This window comes from Papio anubis, chromosome 13, assembly GCF_008728515.1.
Source record: "Papio anubis isolate 15944 chromosome 13, Panubis1.0, whole genome shotgun sequence".
Taxonomy (NCBI): domain Eukaryota; kingdom Metazoa; phylum Chordata; class Mammalia; order Primates; family Cercopithecidae; genus Papio; species Papio anubis.
In genome coordinates, this window is record NC_044988.1 from 62518697 (window position 1) to 62542805 (window position 24109).

General features: G+C 44.1%; 1 protein-coding gene across 4 annotated transcripts in view; it reads left to right on the forward strand.

Moving 5' to 3' along the window:
- The window catches only part of DNAI1 (dynein axonemal intermediate chain 1), a 65761-nt gene that overhangs the window by 11769 nt on the left and 29883 nt on the right, over nt 1-24109 (forward strand). For 2 of the 4 annotated variants that reach the window (XM_009188606.3, XM_017949782.2), the window contains exons 2-7: nt 15825-15857; nt 18195-18293; nt 18490-18570; nt 22373-22499; nt 23080-23204; nt 23452-23571. In XM_009188606.3, coding sequence (XP_009186870.2) covers nt 15825-15857; nt 18195-18293; nt 18490-18570; nt 22373-22499; nt 23080-23204; nt 23452-23571 — 585 coding nt within the window. The remainder of the gene's footprint in view (nt 1-15824; nt 15858-18194; nt 18294-18489; nt 18571-22372; nt 22500-23079; nt 23205-23451; nt 23572-24109) is intronic. The other 2 variants (XM_003911572.4, XM_009188607.4) reach the window with 2 other exon arrangements.

The following is a 24109-nucleotide window of genomic DNA, read 5'->3' on the forward strand; positions in this document are numbered from 1 at the left end:
ATACCCCTCAAAAAGGAGGGTGAAATAAATATATTTTCAGATATACTAAAGCTGAGAGTACCATTAATGGTAAATATGTGGGTAAAGGTAAAAGACTAGCTTTTTTTCTTTCTATTAATTTTATTTTTGTTGTTGTTTTTGGTTGTCTGAGATAGAGTCTTACTCTGTCGACCAGGCTGGAGTGCAATGATGTGATCTCAGCTCACTGCAACCTGTGTCTCCCTGGTTCAAGCAATTCTCCTGTCTCAGCCTCCTGAATAGCTGGGATTACAGATGCTCACCACTATAGTGGCTAATTTTTTTTGTATTTTCAGTAGAGACAGTGTTTCACCATGTTGGCCAGGTTTATCTCAAACTCCTGGCCTCGAGTGATCCTACTGTCTCGGCCTCCCAAAGTGCTGAGACTACAGGCGTGAGCCACTGCACCCAGCCCTTCTATTAATTTTCTTAAAAGACAGATGACTGTTTAAAGCAAAAAACAAAACAAAACCATATCGTCAAGTGGGGCTTATACTGTATACAGAAATAAAATATGTGACAACAATAGGGCAAATGATGAAGTAGTGGTGGTAAATAGAATTAGCATGTTATGAGATTATTACATTGTGAAGTGTGAAGTGTGAATATTTATGTTTAATAGAATATGATAAGTTCAGGATGCATATTGTAATCCTTAGAGCAACCACACATACACAAAATACAAAAAGGCACATATGAAAAGCCAATAGAGAAAGCAAAATGGAGAACTAAAAAATTTCAGTTAACACAAAAGAAGGCAGAAGATGAACAGAGAAACAAAAGAAGATGAGAAAAAGTAGAAAACAAAGAGCAACATGGTAAAGACCTCCAATTAAGAGGCAGAGTTGATCAGGCTAGGAAAAAGAAGAAAACAACTATATGTTGCCTGTTACCAGAAATATATTTTAAATGTAAAAACATAGAATGTTTAAAAATAAAAGAATGGAAAAATAAACTATGCAAATGGAAAGCATACGAAATCTGTATGAGTGTCATTATCAGACAAAGTAGTCTTCAAGACAAGAAGTATTCCCAGAGATAAATGGGGCCATTTTAAAATGACAAAGGGTCAATTCAAGAGGGATACATAAAATCACAAAGTATATGCCTCAAGATATAAGAATCAAAAGAACTTCAAGATGTAAGCACCAAAAAAATGACAGAACTAAAGGGAGAAGTAGAAATATTCATAATGATAATTCGATATTTTAACATTATTCTCTTGGTAGATCTGAACAGTGCTGTTAACCAACTTGACCTAATTAACATTTATAGAACACTACACTCAAGAACAGTAGAATGAAAACTACGCCCAAGAACTGCAGAATTTTCACAAGGATGAGCCATATACTGGGACATAAAATAAATTCAAATGCATTTTAAAAGATTAAAATCTTACAGTTTAACTTAATTCAAATTCAACATTCATCCTTGCCAAAAAAGAATCTCAGCATATTAAGAGTAGTTTGAACAAAATAGAAGTAAATAATATCTTTAAAATCTCTGGGTATTTAGAAATTAAAGAATACTTCTAAATAACCTATAGGTCAAGAAAATCATAAAGGAAATTAGAAAATATTTTTAATTGTAATGAAAATAAAACATATAAAAATTGTGAGGTGTTGCTAGAATTGTGCTTGATAGAAAGGTATAGTTTTAAATGCTGTATTAGAAAAAAAAAAGGCTAAGTGTGGTGGCTCATGCCTGTAATCCCAGCACTTTGGAAGGCTAAGGTGGGTGGATCACTTGAGCCCAAGTGTGTGAGACCAGACTAGGCAACATAGTGAGACCCCTTCTCTACAAAAAAAAAAAAAAAAAAGAAAGAAAAAGAAAAAATTAGCTGGGTGTAGTGGCATTTACCTGTACTCCCAGCTACTTGGGAGGCTGAGGTGGGAAGATCGCTTAAGCCCATGAAGTAAACGCTGCAGTGAGCTATGATTGTGTCACTGCACTCCAGCCTCGGCAACAGAGTGAGACCCTGTCTCTCCTGGTCTCCAACCACCACACACACACACACACACACACACACACACATATACACACACACACAAGAAAGAGAAAGAAAAGAAAAAAAGTTTAAGATCGGCTGGGCACAGTGGCTCACGCCTGTAATCCCAACACTTTGGGAGGCCGAGGCCGGCAAATCACGAGGTCAAGAGATCGAGACCATCCGGGCCAACAAGGTGAAATCCTGTCTCTACTAAAAATACAAAAATTAGCTGGACGTAGTGGCGCGCGCCTGTATTCTCAGCTACTTGGAAGGCTGAGGCAGGAGAATTGCTTGAACCCAGGAGGCGGAGGTTGCAGTGAGCCGAGATTGCGCCACTGCACTCCAGCCTGGCGACAGAGCGAGACTCCGTCATAAATAAATAAATAAATAATAACATTTTAAAAAGTTTAAGATCAGTGTTTTGTTTGGTTTTGTTTTTTTGAGACAGGGTCTTGCTCTGTCACCCAGGCTGGAGTGTAGTGCCCTGATCTCAGCTTACTGAAACCTTCCACCCCTGGGCTCAGGTGATCCTTCTGCCTCAGCCTCCTTAGTAGATGGGACTACAGGTGCATGCCACCACACCTGGCTAATTCTAGTATTTTTTAGTAGAGGCGAGGTTTCACCATGTTGGCCAGGCTGGTCTCAAACTCCTAAAATCAAGCGATCCGCCTGCCTCAACCTCCCAAAGTGCTGGGATTACAGGCATAAGCCACAGTGCCCAGCCTGCGATCAGTGTTCTAAGTTTCTATCTTAAGAATATAGAAAAAAATGAGCAAATTAAATCCAAAGAAGTAGAAACAAGATTTGTTTCATCAATTCCACTTACTTTATAGTTTCAGAGAAAAATAAGAAAAATAATAGCAAAGCCAGAAGTTGATTATTTGAAAAGATTAATAATAAAGTTGATAAAATCTAGGAAGCCTTATCAAGATACAAAGAAAGCACAATATCCAGTATCAGGAATGAAAAATGAGATTTCAGGACAGACCTTACAGATGTTAAAAAGAATGAAAGGGGAATAGTAGGGAGAACCTTATGCCAATAAATTCATCAACTTAAATGGAATGGATGAAATTTTTGAAAAATGCAGTTTACCTTAACTGACACAAGAAGAAATGGAATATACTCCATACCTATTAAGAGACTGAATTCATAATTAAGAACCATCCCCCAAAGAAACTCCAGATGCAAATCATTTCACTGATGAATGGTATCAAGTATGTAAGGAATGAATAACACCAATCTTATACAAAGTCTTTCAGAAAATGAAGGATAAGGGAATAAGTCCCAGTTCATTTTATGAATAACCCTGTTATAACCCTGATATCAAAATCAAATCATTGCACAAGTAGAAAATTATAGGCTGATATTCCTCATGAACATAAATGCAAAGAAAAAGCCTTAACAAGATAATATCAAATCTGTTCCAGCAATATATAAAAAGAATAATAGATCAAACCAAGTGGGGTTTATCCCAAGAATACAAAGTTAGCTCATTAAAAAATCAAAGTATTGGCCAGGCCTGGTGGCTCACGCCTGTAATCCCAGCACTTTGGGAGGCTGAGGCGGGCAGATCATGAGGTCAGGAGTTCGAGACCAGCCTGGCCAACATAGTGAAACCCTGTCTCTACTAAAAAATACAAAAAGTTAGCTGGGCGTGGTGGTGGGCACCTGTAACCCCAGCTAGTCAGGAGGTTGAGGAATGAGAATTGCTTGAATCCAGGAGGAGGAGATTGCAGTAAGCTGAGATCATGCCATTGCACTCCAGCCTGGGCGACAGTGTGAGACTCTGTTAAAAAAAAAAAAAAAAAAATCAGGCCGGGCGCGGTGGCTCAAGCCTGTAATCCCAGCACTTTGGGAGGCCGAGATGGGCGGATCACAAGGTCAGGAGATCGAGACCATCCTGGCTAACACGGCGAAACCCCGTCTCTACTAAAAACACAAAAACTTAGCCGGGCGAGGTGGCGGCGCCTGTGGTCCCAGCTACTCGGGAGGCTGAGGCAGGAGAATAGCGGGAACCCGGGAGGCGGAGCTTGCAGTGAGCTGAGATCTGGCCACTGCACTCCAGCCTGGGCGACAGAGCGAGACTCCGTCTCAAAAAAAAAAAAAAAAAATCAGAATATTTCCTCATATTAACAAGATAAAGAAGAAAAATGCTATGATGATGACATCTCAATAGATTCAGAAACAAAAGCATTGACAAGATTAAACATCCATCCACAAAAGATTGTTATAATGATCAAGTAAGATCATATACTCCAAAATATTTAGTAAACTGAAAGATGCTATAAAAATGGAAAGTATTTTTATTGTCATCCTTCTGCTGTGACACCCTGAGATGCACAGGCTCCTTTCTAATAAGATTTCTTGGGACCTGGAAAACATAGTATTCAATTATTCATTCTAAGCCCTCAGAATGGAACTCAATCACCTTGCATGGCAGACTACACAAAATAATAAAAATAATGACAACCAAAATGTCTACATTGCCACTGGTACTTGAGGGCTTACTTTATGCTGGGCTCTGTGTTAGTGCTCTTCATACATTATTTTATTTTATCCTCACAGCAATTCTATAAGGAGGACACTAATATTTTTCTCCCCCTTACAGATGAGGAAATGAAGTTTAGGGATTAAACGCCTTGCTCAACGTCTTACATATAATTCGTAGCAGAGCCAGGTATCCGCAAAGGCTTATTTGAGAGCTCCAGGTTTTAAATCCTATACTTTCTGGCCTTCTGCAGCCTTATCTGGGAAGGGTCCTGTAGAATTGGCTTCTGCCCTCCTGTGTTTCCAGGGAGGAATGGGGCTGGTGTTGTATTCTCTTTTCCAGCATTCTGAGCACTGTGCTAACACTGCATTCATAGGAAAGGAAAATTTATGTCACTGTACCTTGTTGATTTTTACATTCTTAATTAGCATTTGAAATTATAAAAGTAATGCATATTCACATTTAATATATTAGGGTGGGTACAGTGGTTCATGCCTCTAATCCCGGCATTTTGGGAGGCTGAGGCAGGAGGATCACTTGAGGCCAGAAGTTTGAGACCAGCCTGGGCAACATAGCGAGACACTGCCACTACAAAAGATTTAAAAATTAACCAGGCCTGTTGGTACATGCCTGTATTCCTAGCTACTTGGGAGGGTGAAGCAGGAGGATCCCTTGAGCCCAGGAGGTAACAGCTGCAGTGAGCTGTGATTGTGTTGCTGCACTCTAGCCTGGCGATGGAGTAAGACCCTGACTCAAAAAAAAAAAATTAAAATTAGGACAATGAATATATAACAGTATTAGTCCCCTTCCGCACAATCTGTAGTCACACTACCTGGACAGAAACCACTGTCAACAGATTCTATATATTCTTCCAGAAATTTTGTATGTATATGCAAATACACATATACACATATTCTTAAAGTAAACAGATGGGGCATCTATTCCTGTAACTTGCTTTTTTATTTGACAATATGCCTTGAGAGCTTTCCATAGCAATACATAAACGTTTACTTCATTCTTTCCACTTTATTTTTTCAACAATATACTATTTTTTAATTGACAAATAAAATTGTATATCATGTAAAACATATTTTGAAATATTTATACATTGTGGAATGGCTAAATAAAGCTAATTATTATTATTATTATTATTATTTTGAGACAGAGTCTCACCCTGTCACCCAGGCTGGAGTGCAGTGGCATGATGTCAGCTCACTGCACCCTCTGCCTCCCAGGTTCAAGCAATTCTCCTGCCTCAGCCTCCCAAGTGACTGTGATTACAGGTACCTACCACCAGCCTAGCTAATTTTTGTATTTTTAGTAGCGATGGAGTTTCGCCCTGTTGGCCAGGCTGATTTCAAACTCCTGACCTCAGGTGATCCGCCTGCCTCGGCCTCCCAAAATACTGGGATTACAGGTGTGAGCCACCATACCCAGCCAATCAAGCTAATTAACATAGCATTACCTAACATATTTATAATTTTTTGGGGTGAGAACACTTAAAACCTATTCTCTTAGCAATTTTCAAGAATACAATACATTGGTTGGTTGGTTGGTGGGTAGGTTTGTTGGTTGGTTTGAGACAGGATTTAGCTCTGGTGCCCAGGCTGGAGTGCAGTGCATGATCACAACTCACTGCAGCCTTGACCTTCTGGGCTCAAGTGATCCTCCCACCTCAGCCTCCCAAGTAGCTGAGACTATTGGTACACCCCACTACACCTGGCTAATTTTTTAAAAATTTTGTGGGGTCAGGATATCTTGCTATGTAACCCAGGTTGGTCTCGAACTCCTGGACTCAAGCATTCCTCCTGCCTAGGTCTCCCAAAGTACTGGGACTACAGGCATAAACCACCACACCCGGTCCAATACATTGTTATTTACTATAGTCACTATGTTGTATGATAGTTATTCTTTTAAAAATATGCATAACATCCCATTGAATTGCTGTAATTATTTTACATTATTTATTTACCTAGACTCCTATTGGCAAATATTTGTGTTTTTCCATTTTAAAAAATTACAAATAAAGCTGAAGCAAGCAATTTTGTAGATACATCTTATGCAGGTGTGACTATTTCTTTTCTTTTTTTTTCTTTTTTTGAGACAGGGACTTGCTCTGTCGCCCAGGCTGGATTGCAGTGGCACAGTCTCAACTCACTGCAGCCTCTACCTCTCGGGTTCAAGCGATCCTCCCACCTCACCCTTCTGAGTAGCTGGGACTACAGGCATGCACCACCACGCCTGGCTAATTTTGTTTATCTTTTTGTAGAGATGAAGTCTCACTATGTTGCCCAGGCTGGTCTTGAACCCCTGGACTCAAGTGCTCCTCCTGCCTTGGCCTCCCAAAATGCTGGGAGTGCAGGCGTGAGCCACTGCACTCAGCCTGAGATGTGAATATTTCTTTTTTCTTTCTTTCTTTCTTTTTCTTTCTTTTTTTTGAGACGGAGTCTCCCTCTGTCACCCAGGCTGGAGTGAAGTGGCACAATCTCGGTTCACTGCAACCTCCACCTCCTGGGTTCAAGTGATTCTCCTGCCTCAGCCTCCTGAGTAGCTGGGATTATGAGCACGTGCCATCATGTCCGGCTAATTTTTGTATTTTTAGTAGAGACAGGGTTTCACCATGTTGGTCAGACTGGTCTCGAACTTCTGACCTCGTGATCCACCCGCTTCGGCCTCCCAAAGTGCTGGGATTACAGGCGTGAGCCACTGTGCCCAGCGAGGTGTGAATATTTCTATAAGAAAACTCAAGAAAGTGGAGCCATTGAGTTGAGGGGTATATGCATTTTAAACTTTGGTACACATTGCAAACTTTGGTACAAAAAGTTCACATCAATTGGCACTACCACAACAATGTGTGTGTGCCTGTTACCCTGCATAGACCACTATTCAAAGTTTTAATACTTTTTTCAGCTACAAACACTTATTGTGTGCCTTCTGTGTGTTTTAGACACTGCACTAGGCTCAGAGATTTCAAATGTATTCAGTGTAGCTGGAGGAAGATTTGTTGGTGAATTGCTGCTGTTCCTTTGGGACTAAGAGCTTTTACCCTTTTAGAAACGGAAACTGCAAGCTGGTGAGGTATTTAGTTTCAATTTAGTTTAATGGAAACCTGTTAGTGAGTTTTAAAATAAGGACCAAGACAACTGAGATGGTAAACGAAGTCTCTTGGGCCCCAGGAAGGAGGATGCAGCATCTGTGGGTTTGCATGCCTCGAAGAGCCCCTCTTTCCAGGAACAATCATGTTTCAGCATTGAACTCTTGAGTGGAGATGTGAGCTGCTGAAATCTAGTCACCCCTAAGGCAGGTGCTTCCTAGTAGGCAAAGGGCCATAAGATCCCATGTGGCTGAGAGCAGAGCAGTGTCTATAAGTGGGAATGTAATGCTGTCAGCCATCATTTATTGGGCACACGCTCAGGCCAGTTGCACATAAAGTGCACCACACTATGCACCTTATGTGTGTTGACTCAATTAATCCTCATAACAAGCCAATGATTGTCTGAGGGTGTCATTATAATGCCCATTTTAAAAATGAGGATACTGAGGTTCAAAGAAGACAATTAGGCCGGGCGCAGTGGCTCACGCCTGTAATCCCAGCACTTTGGGAGGCCGAGGCGGGCGGATCACGAGGTTAGGAGATCGAAACCACCCTGGCTAACATGGTGAAACCCCGTCTCTACTAAAAATACAAAAAGTTAGCCGGGCGTGGTGGCGGGCGCCTGTAGTCCCAGCTACTCGGGAGGCTGAGGCAGGAGAATGGCGTGAACCCAGGAGGCGGAGCTTGCAGTGAGCCGAGATTGCACCACTGCACTCCAGTCTGGGTGACAGAGCGAGGCTCTGTCCCCAACCCCCCCAAAAAAAAACCAAAGAAGACAATTAACTTGCCTGGGGTCATAAAACTGTTAGCAGGTAGCAGAGTGGGGACTCAAACCCAGCTATGGTTGACTTTAAAGCCGACACTTGGGTTCCATGGCTCCATCTGATCACATACTCATTTTTAAGATATTATATATGTATGATAGAGAACAACTTAAGAATTTTTTATCTCCTTATTTATTCCTAAAATATGCTCAGGGACAAATAGGTCGCTTACATTGTTCAGTGGGTCATGAACCAAAACAGGTCTAAATGCAGGTAAATGACCAGTAGGTGGTAATAATAATTATCTCTTACATTGACAGAATTTTTGTTTTCAGTGTATCCTTCCATTGACCATGTCATTTGATCTGAACAATTCCCAGTGCCCTTGTCTTTAAAAGGGTAACAGTTTTACCTACTTTGCAGATTGGGAATAATGACCGTACAATGCCCAGCAAGCTGCCTAGCTATTAGTGAATGCTCATTAGATTGCAGTTAGAGATGGTGACGGTAATCAACTGGTCTCTGCCTCTCCCCTCCCCTAACCCCGCTGCAGATAGTACTAGGTTGATAGACTTCAAACATCTGCCCTTGGTGTGTCACTGCTGTACATGAGAATGTCTCTTTCCAACCACGTCATTCTCTCTCAGCTCCTCTCCACAGCTTTCCAGACTTCTCTGGGACTTCCTGTCTCCCATTTGGCTTCCTCAAGTGTCCCAGGACTGGCTGAGTGGGGCTGCACTGGAAGCTGCTTATGGAAAAAGACAGTCCTTAGGGCTGGACCAAGTTAGGAGAGGTGTTAACTTAAAGATCATCCAAAAGTGTGCTGAGCCAAGGACGTCATCCAGAGCTGTGCTAGAAGAACAAGGGGGTTAGAGGCCCAGAGAGGTGGCATCTTGAATGAGGTAAGGGGACCCATGCAGAGGCTGGCCTGACAGAAGGGTGGCCAGACATCATGGTTGATAGTATTGAGGGAAGGGAGAAGGACGCTCAGCTTAGAGCAGTGAAGTCAGGTGGTCCATGGAAGAAACCCTGTGAACCTAAAGAAAGAGAGGAGGTATTTTATTTGGGCAGCTCTCTTCTGAATCAGCCACTATCACCTGTGTGAGGCTTGGGGCATATCTAACCACTGGGCACACAGGCTCAGTCCCTCTGCTTACATGGCTGTTTCCTCCATAAGCTTAGGGAGAATTGTACGTGACCGAGTATGGCTATAGAAGGGGAAAAGTAGGAGATGAGGTCGATACCATGTTCAGGGGCTTGGGCTTCATCTCATGGCAGAGGGTGGGCTCTTGGTGGCTTTATTTTATTTTATTTTATTTTATTATTTTATTTTATTTTATTTTGAGACAGGGTCTTGCTATGTTGCCCAGATTGGAGTGTAGTGGCACAATCATAGCTCACTGCAGCTTTGACTCCTGAGCTCAAGCAGTCCTCTTACCTCAGCCTCCCAAGTGGCTGGGACTACAGGCACACATCACCACACCCAACTAATTAAAACAATTTTTTTTTATGTGGAGACAGGGTGTGGCTTTGTTGCCCAGCCTGGTCTTGAACTCTTGGAGGCTTTAAATCAAGAGAATGACACAATCATATTTTTGTTTTAGGAAGATCATTTGTAGATAGTGATTAAGAGTTCAGGTTCAAATCCTGGTCAACTTTGGGTCAGTTGCGTGATGTCTCTATACCTCAGTTTTCTCATTTGTAAAGTAGCTCATACTCCATAGGGTGGTTGTGAAGATTAAATGAAATAATGTACATAAATAGCTGAGTAAATGACTGGCCCAGAGTAAGTGCTCAGTTGCTGAAAATAATTATAATGATATAATTTTTAGAGTAGAGAGAAACTGGAGTCAGGGAGATCAAATATGGTTAGGCAAAAGATAGTAAGGGCCTGAATTAAGGAGAGGATACTTAAGAAAGGTATTAAAGAAATGGAATTGTTAGGCTTTGAAACATAACGCTAGTGAGAGGGTGAAGAAAGGGCAAATATCTTTAATGGTTTCCAGTTTCCAACCTGGGTGACTAAATGGATGGTGGTGCACTTGAGTGAGGGGGGAATCCTGGAGGAAGTGGCTAAGAACATAATGAAGTCAGTTTTAAAGATACTAAGTTTGAGTACTCTGTCATCAATTTGAATATGAGGTTCTGGGAAATCTAAGCTTCAGAAATAGATATGGGGAGACCAAGACCCTGTCTCTCTCTCTCTCTCTCTCTCTCTTTTTTTTTTTTTTTGTCTCAGCTTACTGTGACCTCTGCCTCCCAGGTTCAAGTGATTCTCCTGCCTTAGCCTCCTGAGTAGCTGGCACTACAGGCATGCACCACCATGCCCGGCTAGTTTTTGTATTTTTAGTAGAGATAGGGTTTCACTATGTTGTCCAGGCTGGTCTCAAACTCCTGGCCTCAAGTGATCCGCCCTTCTCAGCCTCCCCAAGTGCTGGGATTACAGGCGTGAGCCACAGTGCCTGGCCATGAGACCCTGTCTCAGGGAAAAAATAATAATAATAAATAGATTTGAGCTTTATCATAAGATGGAAGATGAAGTTGCAGGTGGGGATAAGAGCACCCAAGGGGAGGGTGTACAATAGGAAGACCAGAGGGTCAAGCATATATCCCTGGAGAGGTCAAGGATATTGAGGAGCCATTGGAGAGATCAGTGACATGGAAAAGAAGGTAGAGAAGTTTCAGGAAGGAGGGAGGGAGCCCTCAGCAATGTCAGGTACTATAAGAGAACCGAGAAGTGACCACTAGGCAGCTGAGTTGTAATTGGTGACTTTTATAAGAGCGATGACCTCCATCCAAGTGCTAGCCTCTGTGTTAGTGATCCAAAAACGAATAAGACTCAGTTCCTAATCTCTCAGTGCTCACACTGAAACCTACAACAAAAAGAATGGAAAAATGCTCTGCTGTGAAAGAGTTCAGGCTGAGACATCTGTTATCCCATTGATCAGCAGGACTAAATTGTCTGCCGTGGGCTGGGAGGGTTTCCTCTCCCTGCCTCACTCTTTCATAGACATCTTCCCTTGGCCAAATAGAATGACCTATCCAAGAGAAGAGGATCTTCTTTGGTCAATAGCATAAGAACACCAAGGTGCCTCCTATGTGTACTGCAGTGTGTGATGCATCTTTTCATAATACTATTCCCTTCTGTAGACCAGACCCAGAGACTGTAACAGAGTGTCTATTTACATTTGATCATTCAGTACTTGTGATGGAAGGTAGAGGGTAGCCTTGCTTAAAGTGAGGAAAGGAAGAGTAGAGGGAGGTAAGAAAAAGGTGGAAAAGGAAAAGTTAGATAAAGGACTAGCAGAGGCTAGTTGGATAGGGTTTTGTTAGGCAGAGATAGTGGAAGCAGGGAGAGGGAAGGGGAAGATGGCATTCCTGGCAGAGGAATGGTAACAGCAAAGGTGGAGAGGTGGGAAAACACAGGCCAGGCTCAGAAACTCGCTGGACTGCACCTCGGAGTCCTAGCACATGATTGCTGGGAGAGCAGGCTGGAATGGAGGCTTGGGGCCAGATAATAGAGTTTTGAGGGCTAGGGAGGAGTTTGAGCTTTCTTCTGTAGCCTGATAGCTTCTGGGAGCAACTATCAAAAGCCTTTCAGGAATTCAGGCTTGTCTGTCTCAGGCTTCTCATTCTGCAAGACCAAGGGCCCAAAGTGGCAGCCTGACATTCTATCTCCTTTGCCTTGGTTGGGAAGTTAGGGCTGTAGCTGATTTCATTGGCCTGTTTTGCATTTATTATAGTGTGGCTTTTATAGTGTGTTAATTGAAATATTTCCAACTGCCAAAAGCAATTACACTCAAACTGCCTTGTCAGTTCTTTTATTGCCAGATAAATGTTTTACAGACATATTTACAGGGGGCAGCGGTAACTAGATCTCGTTTTCTATTTAAGGCTTGTGGTTTGGGTTGGGATTGGCCCTCCTGTGCTCTATTGTGAGCCTGAAAGTTGTTACACGTTGTGACGCTTCCATCCCATTACCTTATGGAACAGAGGTTCTTCAAAGGAAAGTAGCTCTCTGGCTCGTGTGACTTAGCCTCAGAGAAGTGTTCCTATAGTTGGAAACCTTGGCAACCTTACAGAAATTTGAATCCTACTGCCTGCTCTACCAGCAGCAATCCCAGCCCAAGATGAGACATGCTTTTCTCTTTCCCTGAAATTCCTTTCTTCCTTTCCACCCTCCAACCCTCTCCCAAAGACCCTATCATGCAAGAGCTGTAAGAGGCCATCTAGTCTAACTCCCTCCCTTTGCATTTGGGAAACGGAGGCTCCCCCAAGATCACACAGGTGGTGAGCCTGACACCTGTGAGGCTGACAGAGCTGGAAGCAGTGGTTTCTTTCCAATGTGCCCTTCGGCTCCTCTGCTGCATTGAACCCTCCTGCAGTGCACTAGGCCTGCTCCTTCCAAGAGCCCCTCCCTCACATCTCCAGTCCCCTCATGCTTGATCATCTGAAACACCTATTTGTTCTGTATATATACTGTAGGATTTTTGTTGGTTTGTTTGGTGGAACATTCTTTGTTTTTGTTTTTGTTTTTTGAGATGGAGTCTTACTCTGTCGCCCAGGCTGGAGTCCAGTGGTGTGATCTTGGCTCACTGCAACCTCTGCCTCCTGGGTTCAAGCGATTCTCCTGCCTCAGCCTCCTGAATAGCTGAGATTACAGGCATGTGCCACCATATCTGGCTAATTTTTTTGTATTTTTAGTAGAGACAGGGTTTCACTATGTTGGCCAGGCTGGTCTTGAACTCCGGACCTCAGGTGAGCTGCCCACCTCAGCCTCCCAAAGTGCTGGGATTATAGGCATGAGTCACCGCGCCTGGCCAACTTTGTACATGATGTTTTCTCCTATTGAAAAACATTTTCTCCACCTGGACAATGTATACTTGTCCTTTGACACCAGCTAAGAAATCGTCACCTCTGGCCAGGTACAGTGGCTCATGTCTGTAATCCCAGCACATTGGGAGGCTGAGGCGGGTGGATCACCTGAGGTCAGGAGTTTGAGACCAGCCTGGCCGACATGGTGAAACCCTGTCTCTACTAAAAAAAAATACAAAAAATAGGCTGGGCGCAGTGGCTCACGCCTGTAATCCCAGCTTCTTGGGAGGCTGACACAGGAGAATTGCTTGAACCTGGGAGGTGGAGGTTGCAGTGAGCTGAAATGGTGTCACTGCACTCCAGCCTCGGCAACAGAGTAAGACTATCTCAAAAATAAATAAATTGACTGGGCGTGGTGGTTCACGCCTGTAATCCCAGCACTTTGGGAGTCCGAGGCAGGTGGATCAACTGAGGTCAGGAGTTCAAGACCAGCCTGGCCAACCTAGTGAAACCCCCGTCTCTGCTAAAAATTCAAAAATTAGCCGGGTGTGGTGGCGGACGCCTGTAATCCCAGCTACTCGGGAGGCTGAGGCAGGAGAATCGCTTGAAACCAGAAGGCAGAGGTTGCAGTGACCCGAGATCGCGCCACTGCACTCCAGCCTAGGCGAAAGAGTGAAACTCTGTCTCATAATAATAATAATAATAATAATAACAACAAATTTTAAAAAATTTAAAAAATACAAAAAACTAGCTTGGCGTGGTGGCAGGCACCTGTAATCCTAGCTACTTGGGAGGCTGAGGCAGCAGAATCCTTGGACCTGGGAGGCAGAGGTTGCAGTGAGTTGAGATTACACCATTGACTCCAGCCTGGCCAACAAGAGCAAAACTCCATCTGGTCACCTCTGGAAGCCTTTCCTGTGTATCCCGGACTGGGTAGGTGCCCCACGCACTTCCACCATGCCCTGTGCACACATATCTCTGTTGCTGGCACAGAGCTGACTTTCAAAGGAACGTGTGCTGAATAAGAGGGTGAGTGAGTGGGTGAGTGGGTGAGTGGGTGAGTGATGATGGGTGAGTGGGCGGATGAGGATGGACGAGTGAGGATGAGTGGGTGAGTGAGTGGGTTAGTGGGCAGAGTGGTGGCGCGGATGATCGGAGGGTGGTGGGCGGAGGGAAAGGGTGAGAGAGTGGAGGGTGAGGAGGAGGGTGGAAGGAGGGTGGAGGGTGGTGGAGGGTGGAGGGAAGGAGGAGGGTGGAGGGTGGTGGAATGGAGTGGAAGGGTGGTGGTGGGTGGAGGGTGGAATGGAGTGGACTGGGTGGGTGCATGAGTGAGTGAGTGAGTGGGTGGAGTGGGTGAGTAGGTGAGTGAGTGAGTGGGTGAGTGAGTGGGTGAGTGAGTGGGTGGGCGAGTGAGTGAGTGGGCGGAGTGAGTGGGCTGGTGGGTGACTGGGCAGGTGGGTGAGTGGGCAAGTGGGTGAGTGAGCGAGTGGGTGAGTGGGCGAGTGGGTGAGTGAGCTAGTGGGTGAGTGGGTGGGTGAGTGAGTGGGTGAGTGATGAGCACTGATCACACTCATCTGTCCTCCAGGGACCTTGAGCAAACTGGGGCAGGGACCTCATCTTTCTTTCTCCCACTGCTTGGGTTAGTGCCTGACACACAATTAGATGCTCCACTAATGTTTATCAAATTGATTTGAGCATGTTGCTCTTTGGAACATAAAATTTAAGCATGTTAGAACAGAAGGTTATCGTGTCCAATCCTATGCATTTTACTGATAAGGAAACTGAAGATTACAGAGGAAAAGCACTTTTCCCAGGGTTATGATGACTAATGGGTTTTGATGGCATTCATTTATCTATTCAGTAAGTATTTCGAACACCTACTATGTTCTGAGCAATGTTCTAGATGCTGGGGCTTTGTGCAGCAGTGTACAAAGCAAATAAAGTGTCTGCTCATGAAAAGCATATATTTATCCTCAAAAGTGTTTATGAATATAACCTGTTTTTGAAATACCTTTATTGCCTGGTACAGAGATGAACACTTAGAATATGCTTTAAAAATATCTGTTGAGGCCGGGCGCGGTGGCTCAAGCCTGTAATCCCAGCACTTTGGGAGGCCGAGACGGGCGGATCACGAGGTCAGGAGATCGAGACCATCCTGGCTAACACGGTGAAACCCCGTCTCTACTAAAAAATACAAAAAACTAGCCGGGCGAAGTGGCGGGCGCCTGTGGTCCCAGCTACTCGGGAGGCTGAGGCAGGAGAATGGCGTAAACCCGGGAGGCGGAGCTTGCAGTGAGCTGAGATCCGGCCACTGCACTCCAGCCTGGGCGACAGAGCTAGACTCAGTCTTAAAAAAAAAAAAAAAAATCTGTTGAACTAGTTGCAAATAAGAAATTCCCAGTGCTAAGTTACTTGGTCGTGCTCTTCACGGGTCAGTCCCACTGATGCTAAAACCGGGTTGCCTCAGATATAGGACCTCTCTGGCTGGGCGAATAAGAGTATGTTGCCTTTGAAACTGTTTCTGAAACTTGGGAAGGTTCAACGTCCTTTGACTGTGGGATCCCTGGGCAGGAGCCTCCCTGAAATACTGTTTATGATATTTCCATGTCAATTCGCTTATGACTTACCTTCTGTTTTCTGTTCTTCATTTAGAGCATCAGCATAGGCAGAGGAACCAGGAAGAGAGTAAGTGCAGAGATTACCATGGTCTCCCAGCAAGATACTAATAGTGTTTTTTTTTGTTGAAAATATTATCTATATGTTTTTAGAAACTGCAAATGAACTAAAAGAAGAATGTTAAAATCACCCTTAAACCTACCATCCTATAACAACTTTAGTTAACATGTGATGTTACATCCTCTCAGATATTTTTATGCATATATAAAATTACATGTATTTATTTATTGATTATTTTTCTTTGGAGAAATAAGAGAGATATATTTATTTTTAAGTGGAACCAAACTATATATATTTTATAACATGTTTTTCACATAAAATATTTAGAGTGCCTTCCATTGCTAATAAATATATTTTTATAGCATCATTTGAAATTACTGCATAATATTTTACCATATGTTCCTTAAGATTGTACCATAGGCCGGGCGCGGTGGCTCAAGCCTGTAATCCCAGCACTTTGGGAGGCCGAGACGGGCGGATCACGAGGTCAGGAGATCGAGACCATCCTGGCTAACACGGTGAAACCCCGTCTCTACTAAAAATACAAAAAATTAGCCGGGCGTGGTGGCGGGCGCCTGTAGTCCCAGCTACTCGGAGGCTGAGGCGGGAGAATGGCGTGAACCCAGGAGGCGGAGCTTGCAGTGAGCCGAGATCACGCCACCGCACTCCAGCCTGGGAGACACAGCGAGACTCCGTCTCAAAAAAAAAAAAAAAAAAAAAAAGATTGTACCATAATTTGTTCAACCATGCCTCATTGCTGGACATTTAAATGTTTCCTTTTTTGGTTGGGCGTGGTAGCTCATGCCTGTAATCCCAGCACTTTGGGAGGCCGAGGCAGGCGGATCACTTGAGGTCAGGAGTTCGAGAGCAGCCTGGCCAACATGGTGAAACCCTGTCTCTACTAAAATACAAAAATTAGCTAGGCATGGTGGTGCATGCCTGTAGTCCCAGCTACTTGGGAGGCCGAGGCAAGAGAATTGCTTGAACCCAGGAGGTGGAGGTTATGGTGAGCCGAGATTGTGCCACTGCACTCCAGCTTGGGTGACACAGCAAGACTCCATCTCACATAAATAAATAAATAAAAATAAAAATAAAAATAAATGTTTCCTTTTTCACTGTTGTTATCAATCCTCTAACAAACATCAGTGCACCGAAATCTTTGGGCATATTCCTTAATATAAATTCCTACATGTACGAATTTGGGTCAAAGAGTATAAACAGTTATTAGGCTTTGATAAATAGTTTCCAGTTGATATTTAGAAAGGTTATACTAATTTGTGAGTGCTCATTTTCCCACAGCCTCATGAATGCTGGATATTACTTTTGGTTGTTTTATAGTTTGCCAGTTTTATAGTGAAAAAAAAAAATGCATGTTTTATTTTGTATAACTTTGATTGTTAGTGAGGGTAAACATTTAAAAAAATATGTCATGGGCCACTTTGGCAAGATGTTTAAGTGTCTGCCAGGGAAAGGCAAACCACGCTCAGCCAAAAAAGGAAACATTGATTTTTTTGCTCCAAGGACCTAATGGGACTCTGAGGCTTGAAGTAACTAAGTACAGAGAGTACTGAGTGGCCGGGCGTGGTGGCTCAAGCCTATAATCCCAGCACTTTGGGAGGCCGAGACGGGCGGATCACGAGGTCAGGAGATCGAGACCATCCTGGCTAATGCAGTGAAACCCTGTCTCTACTAAAAATACAAAAAAAAAAAAAAAAACTAGCCGGGCGAGGTGGCGGGCGCCTGTAGTCCCAGCTACTGGGGAGGCTGAGGCAGGAGAATGGCGTGAACCCGGGAGGCGGAGCTTGCAGTGAGCTGAGATCTGGCCACTGCACTCCAGCCTGGGCGGCAGAGCGAGACTCTGTCTCAAAAAAAAAAAAAAAAAAAAAAGAGAGTACTGAGTAACCTTAAGGTGGCAGTTGGGAACATAAAATATAAATTAGAGCTGAAGTAACAGCTTGTCATCCTTTCTTGATGTCTAAACCACTTTGCATAAAGCCCTGCCTTTGGCTGTTGGTCCTAGACATTAGCTTCTGGGCTTTACAGAAGGCAGTAGGGAGGAACCAGTTTTTCTGGTCCCACTACTAGGGCCAAAGGCCTGCCACAACATTCCGAGTTCCAACTAAGCCTGACCCTCAGGGCAGAGGTGGCCAGGATCTTCCAGGCAATGAGAACTCTGGCCTGAGCAGTTCTTTTGGACTCTTTCATGAGTTGTATGTTGTACATTTTGTATTCTACGTACAAGGGGCATAGCTTGGCTTCTGGGAGTGTTTGTGAATGAAGGGGCTTCCTGCATGCTTGTCCAAGCAGAGCAGACACTCCCAAGCCTCATGTGAGGTTTTTGTCTAGGATGAAGATTCAGGGACTGAAGTGGGAGAAGGCACAGATGAATGGGCCCAATCCAAAGCCACAGTTAGACCCCCTGACCAGCTGGAGTTGACTGATGCGGTGAGTGAGTAGCCTCTTGTCCTTGCTCCTTGTACCTCTTCCAGTTTCAGAGATGTGTTCTTCCTTAGTACATGATTAGGAGCTTGCCCAGAACCTGGGTGTGAGATGTCTGCTGATACTCTGGGGGATCCTCCTAAGCCTCAGATAGGGTTGGGGGGCCTTCATGTATGACTCTCTTGGTATCTCTCTCCCTCAGGAGTTAAAGGAGGAGTTCACTCGGATTTTGACAGCCAACAACCCACACGCACCCCAGAACATTGTCAGGTACAGCTTCAAAGTAAGTCATCCCCTCCTGGGCAGGGACATCTATACCCATCTCCTTGGAGTGACAGTGACTTGCTACATTGCAAAAGCCTCTCAGTAATTCTAGAGGAGAGCACTTTTAAACTGAGGTCCTTGGCTAGAATCCTGAGATTTCACATGGAGTTTTCTAGAAGTTTTTGAAATTTCTTTATGAATCTCCCTTGCAGTCTTGCTAATTGTGGTCTTAAGTGTCCTGCAGAGTCAGTCTTTTCAGGAATCTTGAAATGAATAATTTGGTTAGAAAAATGCTTTTCTGATATATGTAACACATTTTTTCCTAACATAAACTATCGAGTCTTCAAAAGCTGAGTTTTCCTCTAGCCAGGCACCTGGATGAAGTACAATTTCCCTCTAGACAAAAGGAGCTGGTCTTCTCCCCTCCCCACCCCCAGCCCCATTGGAGAACCTCTAGCAGGCTCCAGTCTCAGCATTTCTTGACATCACAGCCAGACAGGCCCGTGACCTCATCAGGGCCCTCCTTTAGTACACATGGCGTGGGTGGGTAAGTTCTGACTTGGTAGACACATATTGGTATGCCTATATAGGGGACAATACTGTTTTCACTCATAGCAAGGTCAGCGCCTGTGGGTATGAACTGAAGAGAATTTCCGAGTACATTTGCGCTGCAGTGGAAGGGGTGCATATGTTTCCTATTTCGTTATTCTGAGACCCATTTGTTGCATGCTTACTGTGTGCCAGTGTCAGGTCCTATGTTAGGTTTTTTACATAGAATATCTCATATAATCCTCCCATTTCTTTGGTATAAGGACTATTAATATTCTAATTTTATGAAAACGTAGATTAAATTAGATAAACAAATTACAAAAGTCACATAACCAGAATTCAAAGCAAGATTTCAACTAGTTTGTCTGACTCCAAAGCAACATTACACTGTTTCTTTAAAATAATTTAAAATATATATGTATAATATTTTGAAAATATAATAGAAACCTATGGTACAAATTTCAAAAGATTCAAAAAGCAATGAAAACACAGTCAAAATGAAACCTCCCTCTCTCCCCTGTCCTCTTTCCTGCAGACAAGCAGTTTCTTTTTTTGTTTTTTTGAAAATTTTATGAAGATTTAATTTACATGCTATACAATTCACCCACTGAAAGTGTACAATTCAGTGGCTTTTAGTATATTTACAGGTTGTACAATGACCACCACAATTTTAGAACATTTTCACTTCCCTCCAAAGAAACCCCAAACCACTTAGCTGTTCCCCCTCAGTCTTCCATCCCTTCCAGCCCTTGGCAACCATTAAACTATTTTCTGTTTCTATAGATTTGCCTATTCTGGACATTTCATATAAGTGGAATTATACAGCATGTGGTCTTTTGTGACTGGCTCGTCTCATTTAGCATGATGTTTTCAATTCATGTTGTAGCATGTGTCGCTACTTCTTTTCTTTTTATTGCCAAATAATATTCACTTGTATGAATATACTACATTCTATTTATCCATTCATCAGTTGATATTCATTTGAATTGTTTGTGTTTTGGCTATTATGACTAATGCTGCTATGAACATTTGTGTGCGAGTGTTTGTGAAAGATTCCTTGAATACACTGCTTCTTATTTAAGATTGTGTAGTCAACCCCTACACAAATCCAGAAACGTTTCTTTTTTCTTTCTTTTTTTTTTTTTTTGAGACGGAATGTGGCTCTGTCACCCAGGCTGGAGTGCAGTGGCTGGATCTCGGCTCACTGCAAGCTCCGCCTCCCGGGTTCACGCCATTCGCCATTCTCCTGCCTCAGCCCGGCGAGTAGCTGGGACTACAAGCGCCCGCCACCACGCCCGGCTAATTTTTTGTATTTTTGGTGGAGACGGGATTTCACCGTGTTAGCCAGGATGGTCTCGATCTCCTAACCTCGTGATCCGCCCGCCTCGGCCTCCCAAAGTGCTGGGATTACAGGCGTGAGCCACCGCGCCCGGCCCCAGAAATGTTTCTTGAAAGGTGCCACTGGTGAGTTTTGCAAATGGCTTCCTTTGGGCAGCCCGAAAAGGTCAGAGGGAAGCTGCCTTATCCTCCCTGATGTTACGCTGGAGCACAGTGCACTCTATGGGCTCCTGTCCTTCTGACATCTGAAAGAGGATCTCTGTAGGATTCAGCGTGCTGGCCATGGGAAGCACACTACAGGCAAAGGATTGGCATTGCCTTGTCAATTTCAACATACTCCTCTTGCTCTTCATTTGGGAGCCCAAGTCTCCTGGGAAAGCTCACCGTACCCAACCTTCCAACAGCCTCCCATGACTGGTGGCATCTTTCCACAGAGCTGGTTTCCGTCTCATTGGTCCTGAAATAGCTTTAGGTCCCCAAAGCTGCTACTTTCCTTTGATGTGGTGGAGTAGAAAGGCAGATGGTTCTGATCTAGGCATGCCTTCCCTCCCCTCACAGAAGCAATGGAGTCTGGATTTCATTCCTAAACTGAAGAGGAAGATCCCAGTCAACTACTGGGGACAGGATGAAGGTGAAATCTCAAATAAAACTGTAAGGGTAATTTATTCCCTTGGGAATCTTCATCATGAAAATAGTTACTCTTTTATTGAACATTAATATTGAGCATTTATTATGTATCAGACACTGTTAATAGGTTGTTTTTATTATTTTTAATACTTACAATTATCATGCAAATTAGATAGTATTAGCCTTCTTTTATAGATGAAGAACTTAGGGCTTAGAGTGGTTAAGCCCAAAGTCATGAAGATAATAAGAAGCAGGATAAAGATTCAAACCCAATTCTGCCTGCCTCCAAAGACCATGCTCTTAACCACGGCACTGTCTCATCTTCCCATACATCTGAGTTACTGAAAGAGGAAGGGCTCTGTGGTGACTTTTAAATACAGAGATTCCCAACTTGGGTGATGGCGACCCTTCCAGCCCTCCAGGGGCAGGGAGATCTGTGCAGCTGGACCCCATGAACTGGTTTCCTCTACTGTGAGTTTACCATAGTGTGCCATACAAACATAGTTTCTATATGGCTTGAAAAGCGTTTGCAGTTCTGTTTTAAAAGAAGGAAGAGATCTCCGGTCTCCAAGTCAATTTTAGTGGTTACAAGGGTGCTGATCAATGAGGAGGCTATCTGAAGGAACCAGACTATAAGCTCTGTGAAATAAGGGATTGTGTCTACTTTTTCTCAGCTTTATATCCCAGGCACCTGGAAAATACTTGGCACATTGAAGCTGTTCAAAAATTATTTCAAGAATGGATGAACAAAATGACCTGGGCTGTAAGCCTAATCCTGCTTCTCATTTGCTGTGTGACCCGGACAAATGCCAACCCATATCTTTTCTGGAATTCCATGGTCCTCTTGCATGGAACGAGGGGATTGGGGTTGTCTCTGAGGATCTATCCAGGCTTAGAATCCACTAAGTACAGTAAGAGAGGGCTATGCCAGGTGTGTTTGATGGCTATATCTGCCCACGGTATGTGGTATGGCAAGTGAACTAGAAACCCTTGGCATGGAAGTAGGAGACAAGACATATAAGCCGGTGACAGGCAAATCTGGAGCCACTTGAGGTTGGAAAGGCAAGGTATTTTAAAATAAATCCTTGATGATAACTTTAAAAAAGATTGTATTTCATTTGCCTTCTCTTCCTTTTCTTCTTTAAACTGAAATGCAGTGAAAACTTCAGATTAACCGAGGATTTGGTGAGTTACATTTCCCTTTAACAAAGATGGACTGTCTTTGATCTTAGAGAATGAAAGCAGACTATATTTTGACTCCAGCTCTTTTAAGGACCCCCAGTCTGACTCAGCCCCTCTCTTCTTAGGAAGGCACATATAAGCTTATTGGCTTTGTGAACCAACTGGCAGTTCACTACACCCAGGTTGGGAACCTGATCCCCAAAGACTCAGATGAAGGACGGCGGCAGCATTACCGTGATGAGTTGGTGGCAGGTAGGACTCTGGGCTATCCTGAAGCTACAGCCCTGAGCCTGTTCCCCTTATTCTGGTCACTCTAGGGAGTATACCTCTAAGCCAGTACTTCGCAGAGCCTCTATTAACATAAAGTCCAGGCCGAGCACAGTAGTTCTTGCCTGTAATCCCAGCACTTTGGGAGGCGGGCGGATCATGAGGTCAGGAAATCAAGACCATCCTGGCTAACACAGTGAAACCCCATTTCTACTAAAAATACAAAAAATTAGCCAGGTGTGGTGGCACGTGCCTGTAGTCCCAGCTACTTGGGAGGCTGAAGCAGGGGAATTACTTGAACCTGGGAGGCAGAGGTTGCAGTGAGCTGAGATTGTGCCACCACTGCACTCCAGCACTCCAGGTGACACAGCAAGACTCCATCTCCAAAAAAAAAAAAAAAAAAAAAGCCCAATAGTCAGCTGTCCTGAATAGGTCAGGGAGCTAACCCATGACACTCAGGCCAAGAACAACCCCAGGGACAGGTAGTGTCTGAAAAGCAGAAACCAAGAAGGCCCTCCCTGCCACGGATTGGGAGAGCAGGCTTAGACTTTGAACTCATTGGCAGTATCCTACCAAGGTTCTCAGGAGTCTGCCAAGGTGATTTCAGAAACAGAAAACCTCGAAGAAGATGAAGAGCCCAAGGAGTTAGAAACTGAGTCTGGCAGTCAAACAGATGTGCCTGCAGCTGGGGTACAGTATAATATCGCTCTGCGTCCCTCTTCTTCCAGCTCAAGTTGTGGATGGAGGCTTCATGGGTAACTTGGGAAAGGAGGAGGGAGACCAAAGGTGAGAAGAGAGGCTGCAGGTGCCAATGTGTCTGGCAGCGTCACACTCTCCTACCTCTTTCCTATCGCAGAACAGGACTTGCCCCATCTCCCAGTTTTCTACCACCTCCTTCTCACAGCTGGGTCCTGATCCACTGGATCTTTATTTTCAGGCAGCTGAAAAAGTGACTGAAGAAGAATTGATGACTCCTAAGCAGCCCAAGGAGCGAAAGCTCACTAACCAGTTCAACTTCAGTGAGAGGGCCTCACAGACCTTCAACAACCCTCTCCGGGTAGAGCAATCCCCACCCTAGCCCCTTTGCAGCTCTTCACTGTGCCTGGCAGGGAAGAAGCAGGCCTGACCCTGGCCCAAGCAGACCTCAGCCGGGCAGGGGTGACCGGACAACAGATGCCACAGTTTATCTCCCCAAGGAGAGCTGAGAGCATGCGTTCAGGTTTCTGTAAGCTATCCAGGCAGGAGTTTAGAGAGAATAACATGGAGGCTAGGGCTCCCAAAACTCCACTGGGAGACTTCAACTGGATCTGGGCTTTGTAGAGGGGTAGAAATTAGGACTTGGGAGGGGAGGCCACAGTGTGTTCAGGGAACAGGAGGCCTAGGAGCCAGTTCAACTGAAGTTGATGATCTCTGTGATAGACCAGCTGGCAAAGGCCAGAAAGTTCCCTGACTCATAAGAGAGGCTCCTGAGAACCAGGCTGAGGGAGCCTCTCAGGGTTTCAGGTGAGAGACTCACACGTAAGGGCAAGTTCTATAGAAATGAATCTACAGATGGAGGGCGAGGTCTACAGGGTGAGTTTTTGACAGTGCCTCGT